This window comes from Medicago sativa, chromosome 4 (genome assembly GCF_051527215.1).
Source record: "Medicago sativa cultivar Bolivia chromosome 4, Bolivia_mono, whole genome shotgun sequence".
NCBI classification, from domain to species: Eukaryota; Viridiplantae; Streptophyta; class Magnoliopsida; order Fabales; family Fabaceae; genus Medicago; species Medicago sativa.
Genome location: NC_140752.1, coordinates 56,347,289 through 56,366,105, shown reverse-complemented (window position 1 = coordinate 56,366,105; position 18,817 = coordinate 56,347,289). Strand labels below are relative to the sequence as shown.

The following is an 18,817-nucleotide window of genomic DNA, read 5'->3' as shown; positions in this document are numbered from 1 at the left end:
AAAATATTTAAATAAAAACCAGTCAAATTAATTTAACCAGAGAAGTAGGGTCCTCTCTCTCTAGAATAACTGACTCCTACTCCACTCTCTCTCTCTCTCCTAACCGCCTGTGTTTTCTTATTGGTTCTCTTGTGGACCTTCAAAAGAGCTGCATGTGTGTACTTTTTATGAGATTTTTTTTTTTCATATCTATTTATTTATTTATTTATTATATTTAGCAACAGGATAAATTCAATGCAAGATCAAAATAAGACAAGTTTTTCTTTTACTTTTTGTTTAAAAAAGATGGCAAGGATGAAAAGAGAGGTCTAAAGGTAATTTTCTTGGTCCTTTCATACTCAATGAGAGACTATGAATTTTAACTTCTTTTTTTTACAACAAATAGAGTTATAAGAAAGTGAGTTATTTTACACATCATATATCTAATATCATAGACTTGTTGTGCTAACACCATTTCAACCAAAACATTAAAATAATATTCCACAAGCATATTATATCAAAAATAAAAAATAAATTATTCCACAAGTATACCCACTTTGTGTATTTAATCCTAGCTATGAGATGGATTTGTTTGGTATTTTCTTCCTTTGTTGATAGGTCAACATCCATTCCTTGTCATCACCTAAAATCATGCCTTGTTATGATTCTTTTCTACTTCTAGACATTTTTACAGACCAATATGGTACATACTACAGAGAGCAATCATGAAATTACTTGCACATCCATATACATAGAGCAATCATGAAATAATTTCATGCTTCACCCTTAATAATATCTTCTCTTGTCAGAATATGAACAAAAAAAATATTATTTACAAAAGTGCTACTATCTCATGAGTCATGAGACTATGCTGTTTCTAAAAGACTTGTTAGGAATTGAATAAGGTATTCGAAACTTGAGAATTTAGTTTGAATTTGTGGTATGTTGGATGATTTAAACTTGTTTTTGACAATTTGAGTTTAATTTGTGTTATATTGGATAATTTAAAATTGTTTTGGAAAAAAAATTTCCTAAATATTTTTTGGGCTTTGGCCCTTTTTTGTACCAAAAAAAAAAAAATGTTTTGGAAAAATTTAACTTAGTTTGCAAAATGTTTGAATGATGTGCATTGTTTTGAACAATTTGTGTTATGATGGATAATGTAATTATAAGAAATTTTGTTGGACTATTTTATAGTACTTTTAAAATTTATTTTTTAAAAAAAAAAAATATGGTGGACTAGTCTCGCATAGGGTCGAACTTGGTAGTGTTTTCAGAGTTCATATGTGTATTGGACTTTGGTTATTGCTCTTCTCTCATCTGTGTTTGTTCGTTCCCGTCAAAGTTCCCGAGCGTGAGTTAACTTATGCAGGTGTATTTTCAACATGAGTTAACTCATGTATGTGTATTTTTCAGCGTGAGTTACCTCACGTTGGACGGGAATAAGCAAAAACATATGGGAGTAGAGCAATTCTCTTAGACTTTTTTGTCCAAACGGATAGACCGTTTTGACAAATTTGGCTTAATCGTGAGAAAACATTTGTATTTGATGCATAAATCAATCAACATATGTATTCTATGCTTGGCTTAACTCAAACATATTGTCTCTTTCAAACTACCATGGATCTATAGATACATGGAGGAAACCTCATGATATTTATTGAGGAATAAAGATATAGTTAATTAGTTTTCTTGCACTTGATGTAAGTTTTTTTTTTTTTGAAGGATGCACTTGATGTAAGTTCTAGACCAACATTATTGAAGAATATAAACATGAGGCTTTTAGGTAATGTATCTGATCTACCCCACAAAGAGGTAAAATCAAATTAATATTAAATCATATGCTTCTTTTATAGGTAATATTCCTCCTACCAATTATTCCTTTGTGAGGCCAATGATTGGTCATAAAAAAGTGATTTGGCTAAAAATATGAAACATCTCAAAGCTTAAGTCAATATGTATTTTAAGTATATAGACCTTTGTTCCCAATATACCTTACAATATATGTGAAATGTTTTAGAGAAGGTTTTAGATTAGACAATAGAACAAATTGTTCTATGAATTTGGCATTACCTTTAGCCGTAATTATATGAGCTGCACCTATCTGCAGAGAGGTGATTTGTCTAGATCAAATTTAAATTCTTGAATTAATTATTTCTTTGTTGATGATAATTATACTCAATTATTATTAAGTTATTACTTGTTGTCTAAGCAAGCACCCAAAAAAACATTGTTTATTTGTAACAACTTCTTTTTTAGCCATTGAGCAACTTGTAAGAACATTGCCAAAGGTGAATGGCCACTTGCATTAAGCAGATATGCCATGTGTGTGAATTAATTAACATTTAATAGGACCATGCATGGTTCTAATAGTATAGAAAAGAAAGAGAGTGAGTGAGAAAATTCATGACATCCAATGAATGAAAAAGGACCCCAAAAGGTAGTTAGAATTTTGAATTGAACTCAGTCAAATCAAGCTAAATCATTATACAGTAAAAATAAAGTTTGATTTGGTCCTAAAACTAGGGATTTACTTATAAATTTAGGGTCTTGCCAACCAATGCCCTCAGGGCAAATGGTTAAGAAATTTACAAATAGAAATTTTGGTTTGGAAATATAAGATGTTACTTTTGATTAAGTAATTATTACACAATTTTTTCATAAAAACCTTAACCAATATCTTTGGAGTACCGGTTAGCATTCTCCATAAATTTACTATGACATGTTAGATTTGATCTCTACTCAATGATGTTCATACCATCATACTAAAATGCAAGATGTATGGTTATTTCGAAAAAGTTTCAAGACATACAATAGAGTATATGATTTTGCCCATATCATAGGTCATATGGTCGTGTACATGTTCCATGTGACATTCAAACACTATTTGCATCGCTAAATTACTTTTGTTTTTAGATACTTTTACACGTATTTAAAATTACCTTGACTACTCTTGAATCTTGATTAAGGAATTAAATACTTTTTTTTCCAACCGTGAATCAAATTTTATTATGAATTTCAAGATATATGATCAATAGAATTACATTTTTTAAGTTAAAAAACTTGATAAGCAAGAAACTCAAGCGGCATATCACATAAATAATGATGAATGCTAAAAGCATTTTCTTTTCAACACTTATTTTTTTATTGAGTGAAATTCATATAGATCACACCATCTTATCCAGGATCTATTTCTAAAATGTAGGATCCACGTGATTTTACCAAATAAAAGAGTAAATTTTTAGGAAAAAGTTAAAATGCGAGTGTTCCTCTAACACTTGTTTGTAAGTAATACAAAGTTAAATCAAATGAAAAACAAACGACTAGCTAGAGAACAAACATTTACATGTAGATAGAGAGAATAAAAGCAGAGAGAGAGAGCACCATCATGATCATCCAACAAGACAATGGGGACCACAAACTAAGAAAAACAGATGAGGGCCAGTGGAGGTGAATCACTCACTATATAACCAGACAAAAAAAACTGTTTACCATGTAGGAAGGATGGGTTAAAAAATGCACTGTTTTAGGGTTATCTTTTGTTTTTTTTATTTGGGTTACTTGGAGCAATCAACTTCAGACATTTCAGTTCCATTTAAGGAACAAAATCAAACCATAGAAGGGTTTTTCGTATTGGCTCATGCCACCTTTAGCCCTGCTTGTCTGGATTTATTTATATTCAGAACATGACCATGATTTAGTGTCGAATTAAGCGATTTAATTAGCAATCTGATTTATATAATCTGATTAATGTTCATTACCGATTATTATTCAATAAATGATCTATTATATGTTTGGGGGAACAGCAATCACCACCACCATCACCGCACGTTTGTGAACCTTTCAACTTTAAAATTTACGAAGCTACGAAGTGTAGCTTCTCATGGAACGCACGTCAAACATTATTCCAACGAGTAAACAAACGCATACCTATATCGATTGAACACCTGTTTGTGGACCTACGGTTCTCATGTCATGATGCACTGTGAATTGAAAACTATACTTTCCAACTTTCAATGATCGAGCGGTAGGGGTGATTCGTTGACATCCCAGATACATGTCGAATCTCATTTTGTTTCAAATCAAGATACAAATCGTATATCGTACAATATTGGGTACCTAGATTCTATTAGTTGTAGCAAATTAAGGAAGAAAAAACAAAGTGATTCACACATAGATCGTGAATTACTTCATAATTCATCATCTAGTTTCAATCCCTTCTGTCAATAGTTAACACAGGAAAGCTCATTCCTCTTGAAATTTTGCTTCAAAATAATGAATGACTTAAAGACCTTTTAAACTAAAAAGGCATATGCATTATTACCTTGTGTTGTAACCTTAATATGAAACTAAAAAACGCATACTTGTTTCTTTAATTAGTGATACTGTCATAATCATAAATATATACATAAAGCCTAACTTGTGTTGTAACCTTAATAGTTTGGTGCATCTTGCTTTAATTAGTTTCAAATAAAGCAAAAGCAGACTTGAGAACATCCTTTCACTGTTAAAAAGTATAACGAAAGATGCACTTATCTGAAAGCCTTTATCTATAATGCCCCCTTATTGTCATTTAAAGATGGGCTTAGTTTCAGTTGACTCAAAAGCAGACGAGAATTCTCTTCACTTCCCTCAAATGAGATATCTTAGAAAGTGCAGACAAGTCCCAGCAAACAAACCAACACACGCAAAAAATATTTTTGAAGAAATCAGCAAAAATGCATCACACAAATTTATCACCGTATCAGTTGGCTTTGATATAAAAGCCTACTCCACCCACTTTGAAACAGAAATTGTGGCCAGACGGCACGTAATAACACATAATTGTCTATGAGGCTGCATAGTAAAGCACAAAGCATACAAAGAGAAGGAAAAACAGCCATAACACAATGGAGAAATAGAAAGGGTAAACATAGTTCTTAATTGCAGTCTGCAGGTACAATTGTGGTGCAATATAGAGGTTTCCGATATCTCCGCAGTTGCACCTGCGGCCACATTTGTGCATTTTACCGTAATATCAAAGTTTGCTAACCACAACCATGACAGAAACTGCAATTTAGAACCTGCACTCCCCACGAGCCAAGGACCTCAATCGGTTGCCCTAGTTTACCCAGAGAATGTTAAAATATGAGAGGAATAGGGCAAAGCTATTGAAATGTCAAAAGTCAAAACATATATCAACGGTTGAGCATGATTAACATAATTGAAAAGGCAAAAGAAAGTTTGTGCCTTCTTGGTTATCAAAAGTAGACAATTTTATCATATCGCGTTCTAAAATAGAATCAAAGAGAAGAGAAACAAACAAATATGAAACTGCTGAGCAAAATATTGAAGGCCTCTTGAATTCCACCACTAACTGTAATGTAACAAATCAAATCCTTAATTTTGATCTTAATAAGAGTAAAATTTGCATAACACATTTGACAATGTTGAATTCCAGATTAGGTAATCTTTAATAACTTTTTGTTTGCAAACAAAGTGATCAAAGTCCTGATTTTAAATAGGAATTCAAACCAATAAGAAAGTTAAAGTTGGGCATAAACTCTTGATTTATGTAAGGTACCTGCAAATGTGCCCTACAAAATCAGACTTCAAAAAAGTCTGAATTATAACAAGGCGTTTAGAAGAAGAATCTTATTCAAACTTAAAATGTGGATCTACATTTGTGTATCTCCTCATCAGCTCAACCATGGATGTGGTGAAATTGGCTAACATCTTGCATTCTTCATCAGACTTAGCCTCGGAAACAACACCATGAATGACTAGCTTCTTGAGAATAGGGCATCGCTTAAGCAGCCCCTCAACCCACTGGGAGAAAAGATCATTAATCACATTCCAGCCAAGCTCCAAAACAACAACATTCTCCAGATGAGAAGAGCCTTGTAAACCATAGTGAAGAACTCCATCTCTCACATCATAACTCAGAGATAAATGACTCAGGTGTGGAAAGCAAGTGGCGATTGTTTCCAAATCCACAACCTCATCCTCATCATCAAACATCACATCCCAAAGCCTAAGCCTCTTTAAATTTGACGATCTCGAAATCATCTGGTAAAATTTTGGCCAAATGATTGTGAAGTTGCTAATATCCACACTCTCAAGATTCTCAACCGTCTCACCAATGTCAAGATGTATAACACTAACATCGTCGATCCTAAAATTCTTCAAGGTCCCCTTGCCAATGAGTTCAAAAACTTCAAGCGCACAATCTTTCAAGTGAAGGGACTCAATCCCATCAGCCTCCAATATAAACTTGTCCAAACTGATTGCTTCAACATAAACACTCTTCAGCGTTGAGCTACTCAATTCAACGGTCACCATTGCATCAGACATTGCAATCTCCGGATTAACAAGCTCCAAAGCTTCAATCCTAGGACACGCAGACACCAAAAGACTCAAATCCAACGCAGATATACTAACACAACTCAACGAAAGTGATTTCAAACACGGAAACCTCTGATAATTCGGCTCAACCCCAACAATGGAATTATGCTCCAAATCAAGTATTTCCAGCTTATGCCTCCCACAAATCTCCAGAATGTTAACATTCGGCATAGTCTTCACATTATAAAACAATTGCCTCAGAGTCTCCCTGGTGTACATAAGCCAAGCAATAACAGCAGAAGCCGAGAATTCATCGACATCTTCCATCAAAATGGAAAGCGACTGCAACCCGGATGTCTGAAAAATAGTCTGTGTAATCAAAATCTCGAGACGGGTCGTTGATAAATCACGGTAAACGGACCAATCATTCGAGCTAAAGGACAATGTGTGGAGATGTTTGCAACATGCAATTCGCCATTTTTTGCATGTTGCCGAGGCTATGACCACATCCCTTGCAGCCTTGAGATGGGATAGTATGTTCCCAATCACTTCAACAGGAAGCTGATCCATCATGTTACAACTTGCAAATCTGGCACAACTTCACAACACAAACATAGTTTCCTGTGTTAGACATTAATTTTTATGCTCCTACCGTGTAAAACATTTTTACACATGTATCCAATCAAATCACATGAAAGTACCACTTTTACACGTTAGTTACTTAAATATCTCCACAAATATCTACATAGCTTGATTTGATTCGATGAATGTGTAAAAACGTTTTACACTAACAATAACAAAAATTGAAACTTTTTTTTTTTTCAATCCTTCAATCAATTCAAGAGTAAGTGGATGAATTTGAAAAAATTCAAAAACTAAGAAATGTGCAAAATTCAAAAATCATGAACATTTTTCCAGCAGATTATATCATTTTTTGATCCAAACGGATGAATTTACGAGAGCAATCAAAGGAAAATAAGAAAAGTGATTAGAGGTGGATTAATCATATTAAATAGGTGAATTAGGAATTGGGGTTAAAATAAAAATGAATTAGATAGAATTAAACGAGATTAATTAATTAAAGAAATGGAAAATGGGAGATTAATACCTGAAAAGTAGAAAATGAATGAATGAATGAATGGAATGATATTTGGATTTACAGAGAAGAGAAGGAAAGGAAGAAGATCCGTACTCACGGTGATATGAATAGCGTACTGTAGGGGCAATTTTTTTTCGTATAACAAAAATAAGGTGGATTTGAGGGATCAATTAAGTCCCTCACCGGTGAAGCACCAAAATATCATCGTTAGATTGAATCAACGGTCAAAATTATTTGAAAGTAAAATTAAGAACATTCATTCCTTTCCACACAAAATTTTTACAATATCTCTATCCTCTCCAACTTTTTTTCCATCCATTCTCTGCAACTTGAGAAGATGCATCTAAAGTGTTGCTTTGTTTTCTGGGCAAGACCAAACCATTATTTTTCATCAAATCAATGAAATAGGTATACATTAAAAAACAATAACACACTATAATCGAATTGATGGTGGAACAAAATCAATCCAAGTAAAAATTCTCCATATGTGTAATCGTCAACATTCATTCAATCAAATAAATTGCTTCTCTGGTCAGCGGTAATGGAAATGGGAATTTAATTCAAACGGTTGGTCAAATCTAAACCTCTATTCTACCTTTGTTATTAAACCCAATCCAAAAACAAAAACATCCATAATTTTCATTCAATTGCACCACCATGGTCTGGCCAATTTTCATCACCGGGTCCATTTTACTTTCAGCACCATCTTGTACATATTTGTGATGTATTGAAAAAGATGTAAATGGAAAAGAAATAAGGATAGGGTTGTGTGTGGAAAGGAATAGATGTTCTCAATTTTACTTTTAAATAATCTTGACCATTGATTTAATCTAATGATGTTTTTTTGGTGCTTCACCGGTGAGGGGCTTAATTGAGCCCTCACCCTAGAATGCACCCAAAAATAAAGTCAAAGCTCTATTTAATTTGTTGTGAGAAAATTTTCAAAACTCAAGTCTCATAAATAAATTTTGGTCAAAATAAAGAGAGTAGGGATTAATGGGGTTTGTTTTTATTTGTGTATGATTTACACAAAATTGTGTTTAAAATCACGGTAACGTTGAAGCTGTATATAGTGTCTGTTTGGTTTGGAGTTTACAACCACAAACGTACCTCTGCGGGATTTTCAAAGCAAAATTGTCGTGATTTCTAAAAGCTAGCATTTGTAGCTTTTGGGTTAACGTGGTGAGTTACCGTGGTTTTATGAAAAACGTGGTTTGCAAAACGCAAAAGCAAACATGCACATAGTAGCTTCAAGTTTTTTTTTTTTTTGGCAGTGAGAATGCATTGGAACATGGTACTGCTTTGACAAACGCATATCTAAACACTGACTAACTTATCGAAGTTTATGTTTCTCATAGACAAAAAGTTTCTTTTCATTTTTTCACGGACTAAATTGAGTCTTGTGACATTTTTCATTAACTAATTTGAGTCTTCACTCAAAAACAGAATCACACTTATGCCCTTGACTTGATTTCATATAATAATTTGGATATTTATGTTTTATTCACGTCATTATGTTTCGCATCGATTTGAAAATTTAAAATTCATATGAAAATACATTAAAATGATGTGAAAAAAATAAAGGATTAAATTGTTGCCTAAAATTAAATTAAGAGATCACAAAAATAATTTTATCTAACAAAAGCCACTTTTTTCTTTAAAAAAAAAGACCTTTTTTATTGAAAAATCATTTTTAATGGTTTAAATCATGCACGAGTAAAAAAATATCATTTTAATTGTATTTTTTCATTTTCCAAAATTTAAATAATTATTTGTTTAGAGAAAGAAGCTTTTCTAGTGATTTCACATTTGCGAAAGTTTTTTGATTTTTTTTAAAATTTTAAAATGTACCTAAACCAAGGATGATATGTGGTTTTGATAGTGAATGATCTTATACGATGTTTAAACTCGACACATGGAAGAAACTCCCGAGGAGGTCTGCCCCCTTTCTAAGGTGATGTCTCATCTACCACGATCGTGTAATGTCCAATCATTGACATGCATGACAAAATATTGTTTAGGACTTGCGCCTCCTTTGGGTTTGGGCCAAGGGCAAGCAATGATTCGAAAGACCCATCTCAAGATAAAATCCTAGAGCAACCACTATATAAAAAAAGTTTAGCTTCTAGGATAAAGGATCACATTTGACTACACACGTTTGACTCTAGGCAACCAACCCTTCTTAGGGGCCAAACGCTAGGCTCATTTTCTAAACAAGAGTGTTGGTGTTCGTTGTGTGTTACGGTAAAACTCACCAACGACCTAGATACATTAATTAACATCATCAACCATTTGATATGGCACCAACTTTGCACAGTGGGAACATGACGAAAGACATCAACGAGGGAGCTTCTAACATTATGCTAGAGTAACTTCTAGCGGCAGTGAAGGAGCTCTATGAACGAGACATGGAAAACCAATCCAAGTTAGAAGAGTAAGAACAAATAAAAGAGGAAGCTAATGCGAGAACGGAGGAATTGCGCCACCAAATAGAAAACTAAACAGCGAAGATTTGACAACAAATGGAAGCTAAAGAAAGAGAATGGAAGAAGGTGATAGAGATGAAGGATTTGTGAAATCAAACATTAGGAGTTGAAACAATTAAGGGGAGTCCAATCCTCGAACACCATTAATACCTACGCAATAAAAAAAAATGAGTTGTGTACTTACGTTATTTGAATATCAAAATATGTATTTGATATGGTTCTGGTACTTTTCATCTTCTACAATTTAAACACATTTTAAAAATACACGAAATAAAACCAACGCGAAAACCATCATTTTGGACGTTGTCATATTGGTCCTTAACTCAAACAAAACCCATTTAATTTCCTCATTCTTCATTCTGTTAGTCATTTTGGTACTTGACCTTAACAAAGTCGTTGAATCATTCAAAACTTAGGACTAGGCATCTAATGAGAAGACTAACAGAATGAAGAATGAGGGATTTAACTGAGTTTCTGTTTGAGTCGGTTACCAATATAACATTGTCTTACAACCAAAATGATGGTTTGCACAAAACCAAAATACTCCCTCCGTCCCAAAATGTAAGCAAAAAGAAATTTTTTTATCTTAGTTAATCTTGTTTTTTTTTTTTTTTTAAAAAACGATATTTTCTAGGGAAAACTTTTACTTATTCTCATGAAATTAAATGCAAATTACATTCAATTTTCTCTCTCTTTCATTTTCTCTATAATCAATAGCGAATGAAAATTGTTTTTACATCTTCTCGTAAAACTTATTTAATAACAACACGAAAAACTATACTTCGAATTCTTATGTTTTAGTTTTTTATGTTTTAGTTTTTCTTAATAAATACGATTTTATTTTATTTTTTTTTCTTATAACTTAGGACAGAGAGTTGTTTTTATTTTGTCAAAATTAAGTTTCAGTTTCAATACCAAAAAAAAAACTTAACCAAAACTTGTCCTTGCGCCGCTCTGCTAGGGTTTCACCCTAGTATAGCAATCAGCGTATAGTGTTTTCAATCTCCCCTCATTGGTGCTCTCTTGCCTCACCTATGTGGTTGATTTGTTAGATCCTCTTGCTGAGTGTGTTTTTCTTCCATGCCTTTTGTTTCTCCTCTCATGTTTGGTGGTTGTTTTCCTCAATCGACACGACTTTTAGGCTGGCATGGTTGTGTTGTTTCCTCTCCCTATGTCGATCGGTACTTGCTTCCAAGGAAACAGATCTCGGTAACTGATCCTTCCCAATGTGTCTGCACCCACGTTTCTGCTTCACCTCTTGTCAACCACCATCCACCCCAGTGGCCAAAGCTCCCCTTTGTCTTTTCACAGACAACCACCACGACCCTTTACCCTTCTGTCCAAACTGACCCACGGTTTTGTGGCCTTGCCAAGCGTGATTTTCCTTCTGCAAGGAGGTCTCTGTTCCTTCCGTCCCCCACTATAAGTTCCATGACAAGATGGGTCTCAATTTCATCACTGGCTGTCCGCCCACCTCCTAAACCACCCCCACGTCACAAATTAATCAGTTTTCTGAACCTGAGACGGCCCCCTTGAAAGCGACCATGGAAAAGTTTTATTTGGGCTTCTCTGTTACCTTCCCGTTTGAGAGTGTGTTTTGGCTCCATGTTTTTGTTTCTCTATTATTTTATTTACTGTTTTGTTTATTTTTTGTTATTGTTGGTTTATTTCAAGTCTGCATGCCATGTGTTTGTTGAAATGCTAGTGAAGGATTCGTCTTATCGATACTTTGTTACGAGTAAGGAATTCATGGCGACTATCATCAAACTCAGCATCCTCTCAGCCTCACATAGGACTTTTAAACGTATGGTTGTATTGGTTATCCCAGAGATCAATTATAGTCGATATGCGCGAACAACAACACAATCTTTTTTCGGAGTTGGATGATATCAAAGACTGCTGATCTCAAAAGTTTGGTGATCTTGGACTATAGGTGGAAGGAATTAATGTGGTTGTTAGGGTATTGTTTTTGGAGCATTGTTGCCCTTTTGTTTTCCGAACTTTATATATGTATCGTTAGGATGTATCCTACTGTCTTGATTGTTAGGTCTGATCTCAATTTGTGGGTGTGGGAAATGTCCCAACTCTCAATCAATTGTATTAATTTTGCCTTTGAATGAATGAAGTTTTTTTACTGTCAAAAAATACCAAAAAAAAATAAAATTACATTTCACTAAAAAAAAAAATTGATTGCAGATTCATATCAAATCTGATGATTTTTCAACTCTTTATTTTGTACAACCTAGAACTAGAACTAATTAATAAACTTGATGGAGTTTCATGACTTAAAAACAAGTGTAAGAGGTTATTATGTATGGGTTTTGTTACAAGCCACCCTTTGGTGGTGTCTTTTAACAAGTTACACCTTAAGGTGTGATTTTCACTTTTTAGTTATAACTTTGCTAAAAGACACCTTCATAAAAGTAAGTTGGTGTCTTTTCGCAAATGCTCATAGAGTAACTTGATAAAAGACACCTTCATAAAAAGTGTCTTCTATCGTAACCTTTTTTTTTTTGAGCAATCTTCTATCATAACCTATGATGTATATTGCATTTGACTTGTTAAGTTGAAGAAACACACAATCTATGGCTAAACCCCATCACCTCATTCTCCTTCTCCTTCTCCTCATCTTCACCACTCTACAGTCCGTTTCCGCATCACCCTCAAATCAAATCTACAACGTTGGTGATACTGTCCCATTTTTTGTCAACAAAGTAGGTCCCCTCAACAATCCCAGGTCAACAATTCTCTTCACCTCCATTTTCATTCTATTTTCATTTTCATATATTTTTTCCATTTTCATTAAAAAAAAAATTATATGATTCTCATTTTCAGTGAAACCTATGAATACTATGAATTACCATTCTGCAAACCTGGTAAGTCACAATTAAGTCTAATTATTAGGTTTCAATTTTGATCTCATGATCCATGAATCACGGACACAGACACCGGACACGACACTGACACCGGTAATAATTTGAAAAGATGACATAATTGAATGTAATCACATGTGTCAGTGTTGACACTGACACATGTCGGACACCGGACACGCCTTTTATTAGAAGCGTTGGTGTTACGGAGCACATGATGTAGAAAAATGAAAATCAAATAATTAAGGGGTTTGATTGGAACCACTTGGATTTGAAAAAGGATTTGTTTTTCGCAGACCCAATAGTGAAAAAGATAGAATCTCTTGGAGAAGTTCTCAATGGTGATCGTTTAAGCAATGGTTTGTATGAGTTCAAATTCAGGGAAGATAAGATTGATGAAACATTGTGTCAAAAGAAGCTTACAATTGATGAAGTTGGTATCTTCAAGCAAGCTATAAATGATGAATTTTACTCTCAGTTTTATCTTGATGATCTTCCATTTTGGGGGTTCGTTGGGAAAGTTGAAGATGGAAGGTTGATTCATGGTGAGGGAGGATCAAGTTATTTCCTTTTTACACATGTTCAGTTTGATGTTCTTTACAACGCGAATCAAGTTGTAGAAGTGAAAGCATTTGGTGATCCAAATCGCGCTGTAGATATAACCAAAGATGTTGGCATTGATGTTAAATTCACTTATTCGGTTATCTGGAATGCCACTGAATTACGGTTTGAGAATAGAATGGAGAGATACTCGAAAGCGTCATTGCTGCTTGTGTATCGTAAAGTTCATTGGTTTTCATTCATTAACTCCATCGTCATCATTTTGCTTTTGGTTTATTTGCTTGCCCTGCTTTATACGAGACATTTGAAGAGTGATTTGAAAAAGTAACTTTCTTCTTTCTTTCTCTTTTGTTGATAGTTTTACAAGAGAAGATTTTTAGTAGGCTGTTTTTATTCGTTAGCCTAACTATATTCATTTTACAATTTAGGTATTCTAGCGCAAATGAAGAAGATAGGGAGGTTGGTTGGAAGTCAATCCATGGTGATGTATTCAAGCCTCCTCCGCACTCGTCTTTATTTTTTGCTCTTGTGGGAATGGGTACCCAACTGCTAATCTTGTAAGCTACTTCAGTGTTTAATTTTAAATGTATGTTCATCAAGAGTAGAGATTCTTTCTAAAAACCAAATATTCAGCCTCTAGTTTTTACATGGCATTGTCCTCACAACAATATATGAAGTGTGCTATGTATAGTTTCATCTCTGCATCAACAAACCTATGTTTGTAATAAAATCCTTTACCAACTAAATCTAGACTACAAAGTGATAGTAAAGGCCAGAAGTACTCTTTTTTCTCTTGATTTTTGCTTTCACTGGTCTGTTCTTATGTATGGTGTGGATCACTTTTTCTTTTGATTTTGTACAAGATAAGAGTGGGTGGTAGGATTTTTGCATAAGGTGATTCGGGCATATTCTATTGAAGTCTCAAAAAAGAGAATAGAGCAAATTAAGAGTAGCATAAACGTTAGAGGTAGAAAAATACCAAAAAAAGACTTGAGGCCAAACAATCAAGAAATATTTAAATTTAAATATTCTTTCTTTAGATATGATTTGTAGTAAGTTTGGTTGATCCATAAGCCAACACCCTGTCTAGTAGGTAAATGCTTTTATTGTTGTAACCAGAGGCAGACTTTGTTACTTGTGAGAAAGTCAATAAATTCATCTGTGAAGGTTATTGTGGAGCTCTATTTATGCAAATCTTTGACAGATAGTTTTCAACCCTAATTCTTTCAACTTACGTACTGCCTGAATGTATCTTTGCCATGAAATATGATATCTTTCTAATAATTGTACATATTAATGATTCTAACAAACCAGCTTCCTTTTGTGAGTCTTAATTCCCTTGACTAAATGCTGTGTTTGTTTTACTCTCATTCTTGATCTCTGCCCTTAAATACATACAATGCGTGTTGAAATTAGATCCTAAATCCTAATATAGAAATCAGAGAGGTTTAGATATCTAGCTTATCATACTGCAATGTCATAATCATTGCCCATTTGTGTAACGTGAGAAAAACAAATTACTCGATTGCGTGTCATCCTTGTGAAGGGGCAATGATAATCTTCTCTGTATCGTTCCAATTTTATCAGATGTCCCTGAAGGGGCGTGAGAAAAACAAATTACAAGTAAACTGTTAGGATTTAGAAAAAGGTGACTTAGAATATTAAGAGTAATTAGAGTAGTTGGTTGGTTAGTCGGTCGGAGGAGTATTTGTGTAAATAGGAGGATACAAGAACACAGAGAGAAATCATTGAGTATTATAAAGATTTAGTATTAGAGCAGTGACTCTGTTGTAAAAGGGGAAATCCTTGGAGTTAGTATCTGCTGGAGTCGAGAACAAGGGGTTTTACGTGCCTAATTCGAGGCCAAAGTTCATTGGGCCTAACCCAAGGCACATGTAGTCCAATTCAAAAGTTGAGGTTTTGCTCAAGTGATGTAGAAAAGTGCTGGGTTTTTGGAAGCTGCTGCAGAAAAGTGCAGATCGAAGGGGATCCAGAAAGAAGTTCTTACCCCTTGCATGAAGTTGTGTTATCAAGCTCCCAACATTGGGATCCAACGGGAATCAAATTCTTGTGGTGGGGTGGGTGGGGGTGGTCGTGGTGTTTGTTAGGATGTAGAATAGATGAAGGTAGTTAGAGCAGTTGGTTAGTTAGAGGAATATGATACAAGGATAGAGGGAAGGCATTTAATATTGTAAAAATTTAGTAATAGAGCAGTGTGACTCTGTTGTAGAAGTGGAAACTCTTGGGGTTGGAGCAGAGTTCTCTTTCATATTCTCTCTATTATTCTTTCTCAATCTTTCCATAAAATAGTCATTTCTTTTCAATTTAATTTCTTGGATCCTAACATAAACTCGTTAACTTTTAACTTTGTTGCTCTTTTTTAATATAAACTAACATATGCACTTTTCTGCAGGCTTTGTGTCCTTCTGTTCCTAGCATTTATCGGTACCCTCTATCCATACAGTCGTGGTGGACTCTCAAGTTGGCTTGTCCTTCTATTCACTCTTTCATCTGTTTTTGCTGGGTACTCAACTGCATCCTTCCATGGCCAATTTGCTGAGAATGGATGGGTAATTCTATATGCATTTCTCAAGGAAAAGAAAATGTTCCATTTTTTATTTCATTTTTAACCAACTATAACTATTTCTTTGTCTTGACTGTGACTCCAGGAGAAGAGTGTTAGTCTAGCTGGGATTCTTTACATTGGTCCAGTGTTTGTTGCATTCTCTATCCTCAACATTATTGCAATATCTTACAGGGTCACAGCTGGACTCCCATTGGGCTCTATTATCGTGATTCTTAGTTTATTTGGATTTGTATCGATCCCATTACTTGCATTCGGGGGAGTAATTGGATATCGGTTTAGGTCCAAGTTTCAGGTCCCCTTGGGTACAAAGAGATATCCGAAAGAGATTCAACAGCTTCCTTGGTACAGGAGAACACCATTTCAAATGTTTATTGGAGGTTTTGTTCCTTTTAGTGCAATTGTCCTGCAATTACACCAGGTGTACGCTAGTTTGTGGGGCTACAAAATATACACTCTTCCTGGCATTTTGGCTGCGACACTCATCACCGTCATTGTGATTGTTGCGCTCGTAAATATTGGCTTGACATATGTTCAACTATCTGTGGAAGACCATGAATGGTGGTGGAGGTATGTTGTGCTAACATCAATGCAATGCTTGTTGCTTGCTTCCATCACTTTTAATGTTTTTTCTCTCCCCTAGCTTCCTTCTTTTGATTGTGTACTTGAAGCTATATTTGATCCTTAATAGCCATGACATCTTAAGTAAAATCATTGCAACAATGAACTGATTATTGTGTTTAGGTGTAACTACATTTTTGAAACCTCTAGTGTAGTATATGTTAATAAAACCCAAATAGATAGATATGCATGTAACTGATCTTGTGGTTTTCTGTAGTGGTCTTAACCCTCCTAATCTCAGGAGAAGTGAGCCCTGGTAATCTGATCATCCTCATGGCTTAATATCCACATTGATATCACAATTCTTACCCATCCTAGTAAACAAAGATAGATAGAGATATACTCCGATAAGCTTTAGTTTCAAAGTTTGCACATAGGAGGTTTCATAAAGTGTTTATGTTATGATCAATTCAAATACATTTAATTGCTTCAAAGGCTTTAATAAGAACAGGAATAGGGTTGCCTTGTTAACCTCTGCACTGTGTTCTCTTTTCTTTAATTCTGGTATATTATTGATAAATAAATAAATAAAGTGTGCAAGCATATATTAATCTATTGTAAATAAATACTGAAGACATCTAATGTTCATATATTAGGCCTTTGTAAGAATTATATTAATTTACTATTTTGTGTGCAGATCTGTGCTGTGTGGTGGTTCAACAGCCATTTTCATGTTCGGTTACGGTATCTACTTCTATGCAAGATCAAGAATGAGTGGATTCTTACAACTATCCTTCTTTATTGGCTACAATGCGTGCATATGCTATGCTTTCTTCCTGATATTTGGTGCAATCAGTTTCCGAGTTTCTTTGCTATTTGTTCGCCATATATACCATAATGTCAAAAGAGAGTGAGTTGTCAGTGTCTCAAGCACAAAGTAACATTGGTTAAATTACATGATTGATGAACTCTTCTCTTTGGAAAGTGAAGTCTACACAGTTTGATAACAGTTTATTTCTTGGTTGAATTTTTCAACAAGGACATTTGTGCTGAAATTGTATTCTGTATTGATTTTCATCCGAATCTAGACTAAATCCATGGCTGCACAGTTTGGAAGAGCTTTAGGGGAAGAGATGAGTGGAATGATAGAGGGTAGGTTGTTAGAATTGGAGATCAGGTGAATTAAGTCCCCAAGTTGTTTATGAGAAAGCCAACATGTTTGATTGCAAATTGACATGCCTCCATGGTGTCTAATGACAACTTCAAAGTGTATTTGGTTTTACGGTGACAAAAATTGATTTTGATTGAATCGAATTTGTAACTCTGATTTTAGTTAAACTTGAAATGATTTATGTTTAGACAAGTTCACATGGTAAATTTGAGCGCAAAAGTTATGTAAAGAGGCAAGCAAACATGCCAAAATAAATTTTCCAAATGTCTGACATATACTTAGGCGTTGTTTACACACACACTTAGGTGTGTTGAAAATAAATAATTAAAAATAAAAAAAAAAACAAGTTGAACTGCAACTGAATTGAATTAGTGTTCAAATAACTGAATATTTGAAGAAAGTCCCCACAGCAAATAGGATTTTTATAAACAAGTTTACTAACCGAACTGTTTCAGAGTACATTTTGGGGAACATAAGTTTTCTGGGAATTGTATCAGAAGAGAAACCATGTCACTTTGACAAGAAAGTTCAATTATATAATCTCCTTCACTGTCCTCATTCATACTATCTGAATCATTCCTGGTACCAGTATCTTTTTATCTGTTATTTGGAAATTTGTTTATAATCAAAATTAGATTTTGATTACTTCCAAAGTTTCTTGTTACAATATTGCTCTTCATATCCCCTGTTGAATTTAGTATGCTGCTGCAAACTTGTTAATCGTACTTTTAACTTTTTAAGTTTATTTTATTTACCTAATATGTTTTATGAAAATAATCACATGGACAAGTAGTTTTTTCTCATAGTTATCTAAGTACTTAGCCATGTATTTATTGTCAGGGTTTTCATTGTTTTTGAAACTCAGTGCACAATATAAGTTAGGATGTCCGGAAAGCTCGACAAACTGAAATTCCAGTTCAGTTCAGTTTAGGGCTGTACGAAAAACAGTTCGATTTGGTTTGATCGAACTGGTTTCCAGTTCAGTTTGCATTTCTGTCATGTACTAAGCTATGACCACTCCCGTTTAATATACTCACCAGCTAGGGTGGTGATGATATGCATGCAAGACATGAAAAACAGTAAGTGCATGAGCAACCTAAGCCATTTTGTTTGATACTATTAATTTATCCCACAAGTTTGAGGAAGTTTTTCAGGCAGATATGCTCATAATACAAGTATAGT

At 34.3% G+C, this 18,817-nt stretch overlaps 2 protein-coding genes and 1 pseudogene across 2 annotated transcripts; 1 reads left to right on the top strand and 2 right to left on the bottom strand.

Moving 5' to 3' along the window:
• Positions 1–5,307: 5,307 nt before the first annotated feature.
• On the bottom strand, positions 5,308–7,536 carry LOC146930054 (F-box/LRR-repeat protein At1g67190-like). The gene is made up of 2 exons (XM_085701705.1): positions 7,412–7,536; positions 5,308–6,901 (listed from the first exon to the last, which is right to left on the bottom strand). Exon 2 carries the CDS (start codon positions 6,874–6,876, stop codon positions 5,614–5,616), a length of 1,263 nt encoding a protein of 420 aa, XP_085557831.1. The 5' UTR covers positions 6,877–6,901; positions 7,412–7,536; the 3' UTR covers positions 5,308–5,613.
• Positions 7,537–12,437: 4,901 nt separating this feature from the next.
• On the top strand, positions 12,438–17,827 carry LOC146930052 (Endomembrane protein 70 protein family). Its single transcript, XM_085701703.1, has 7 exons — positions 12,438–12,625; positions 12,724–12,764; positions 13,055–13,643; positions 13,748–13,876; positions 15,733–15,889; positions 15,989–16,473; positions 17,162–17,827. Exons 1-7 carry the CDS (start codon positions 12,474–12,476, stop codon positions 17,376–17,378), a joined length of 1,770 nt encoding a protein of 589 aa, XP_085557829.1. The 5' UTR covers positions 12,438–12,473; the 3' UTR covers positions 17,379–17,827.
• Positions 14,828–14,922, bottom strand: LOC146930053 (U6 spliceosomal RNA; annotated as a pseudogene).
• Positions 17,828–18,817: the final 990 nt, after the last annotated feature.

Excerpts from the sequence above, each read along its gene's own strand:
- LOC146930054 (XM_085701705.1), bottom strand. The coding sequence starts at position 6,876 with ATGATGGATCAGCTTCCTGTTGAAGTGATTGGGAACATACTATCCCAT.
- LOC146930052 (XM_085701703.1), top strand. The coding sequence starts at position 12,474 with ATGGCTAAACCCCATCACCTCATTCTCCTTCTCCTTCTCCTCATCTTC. Across the intron at positions 12,765-13,054 it reads ATTACCATTCTGCAAACCTG|ACCCAATAGTGAAAAAGATA; the intron begins GTAAGTCACAAT and ends TGTTTTTCGCAG. Across the intron at positions 13,644-13,747 it reads TTGAAGAGTGATTTGAAAAA|GTATTCTAGCGCAAATGAAG; the intron begins GTAACTTTCTTC and ends TTTACAATTTAG.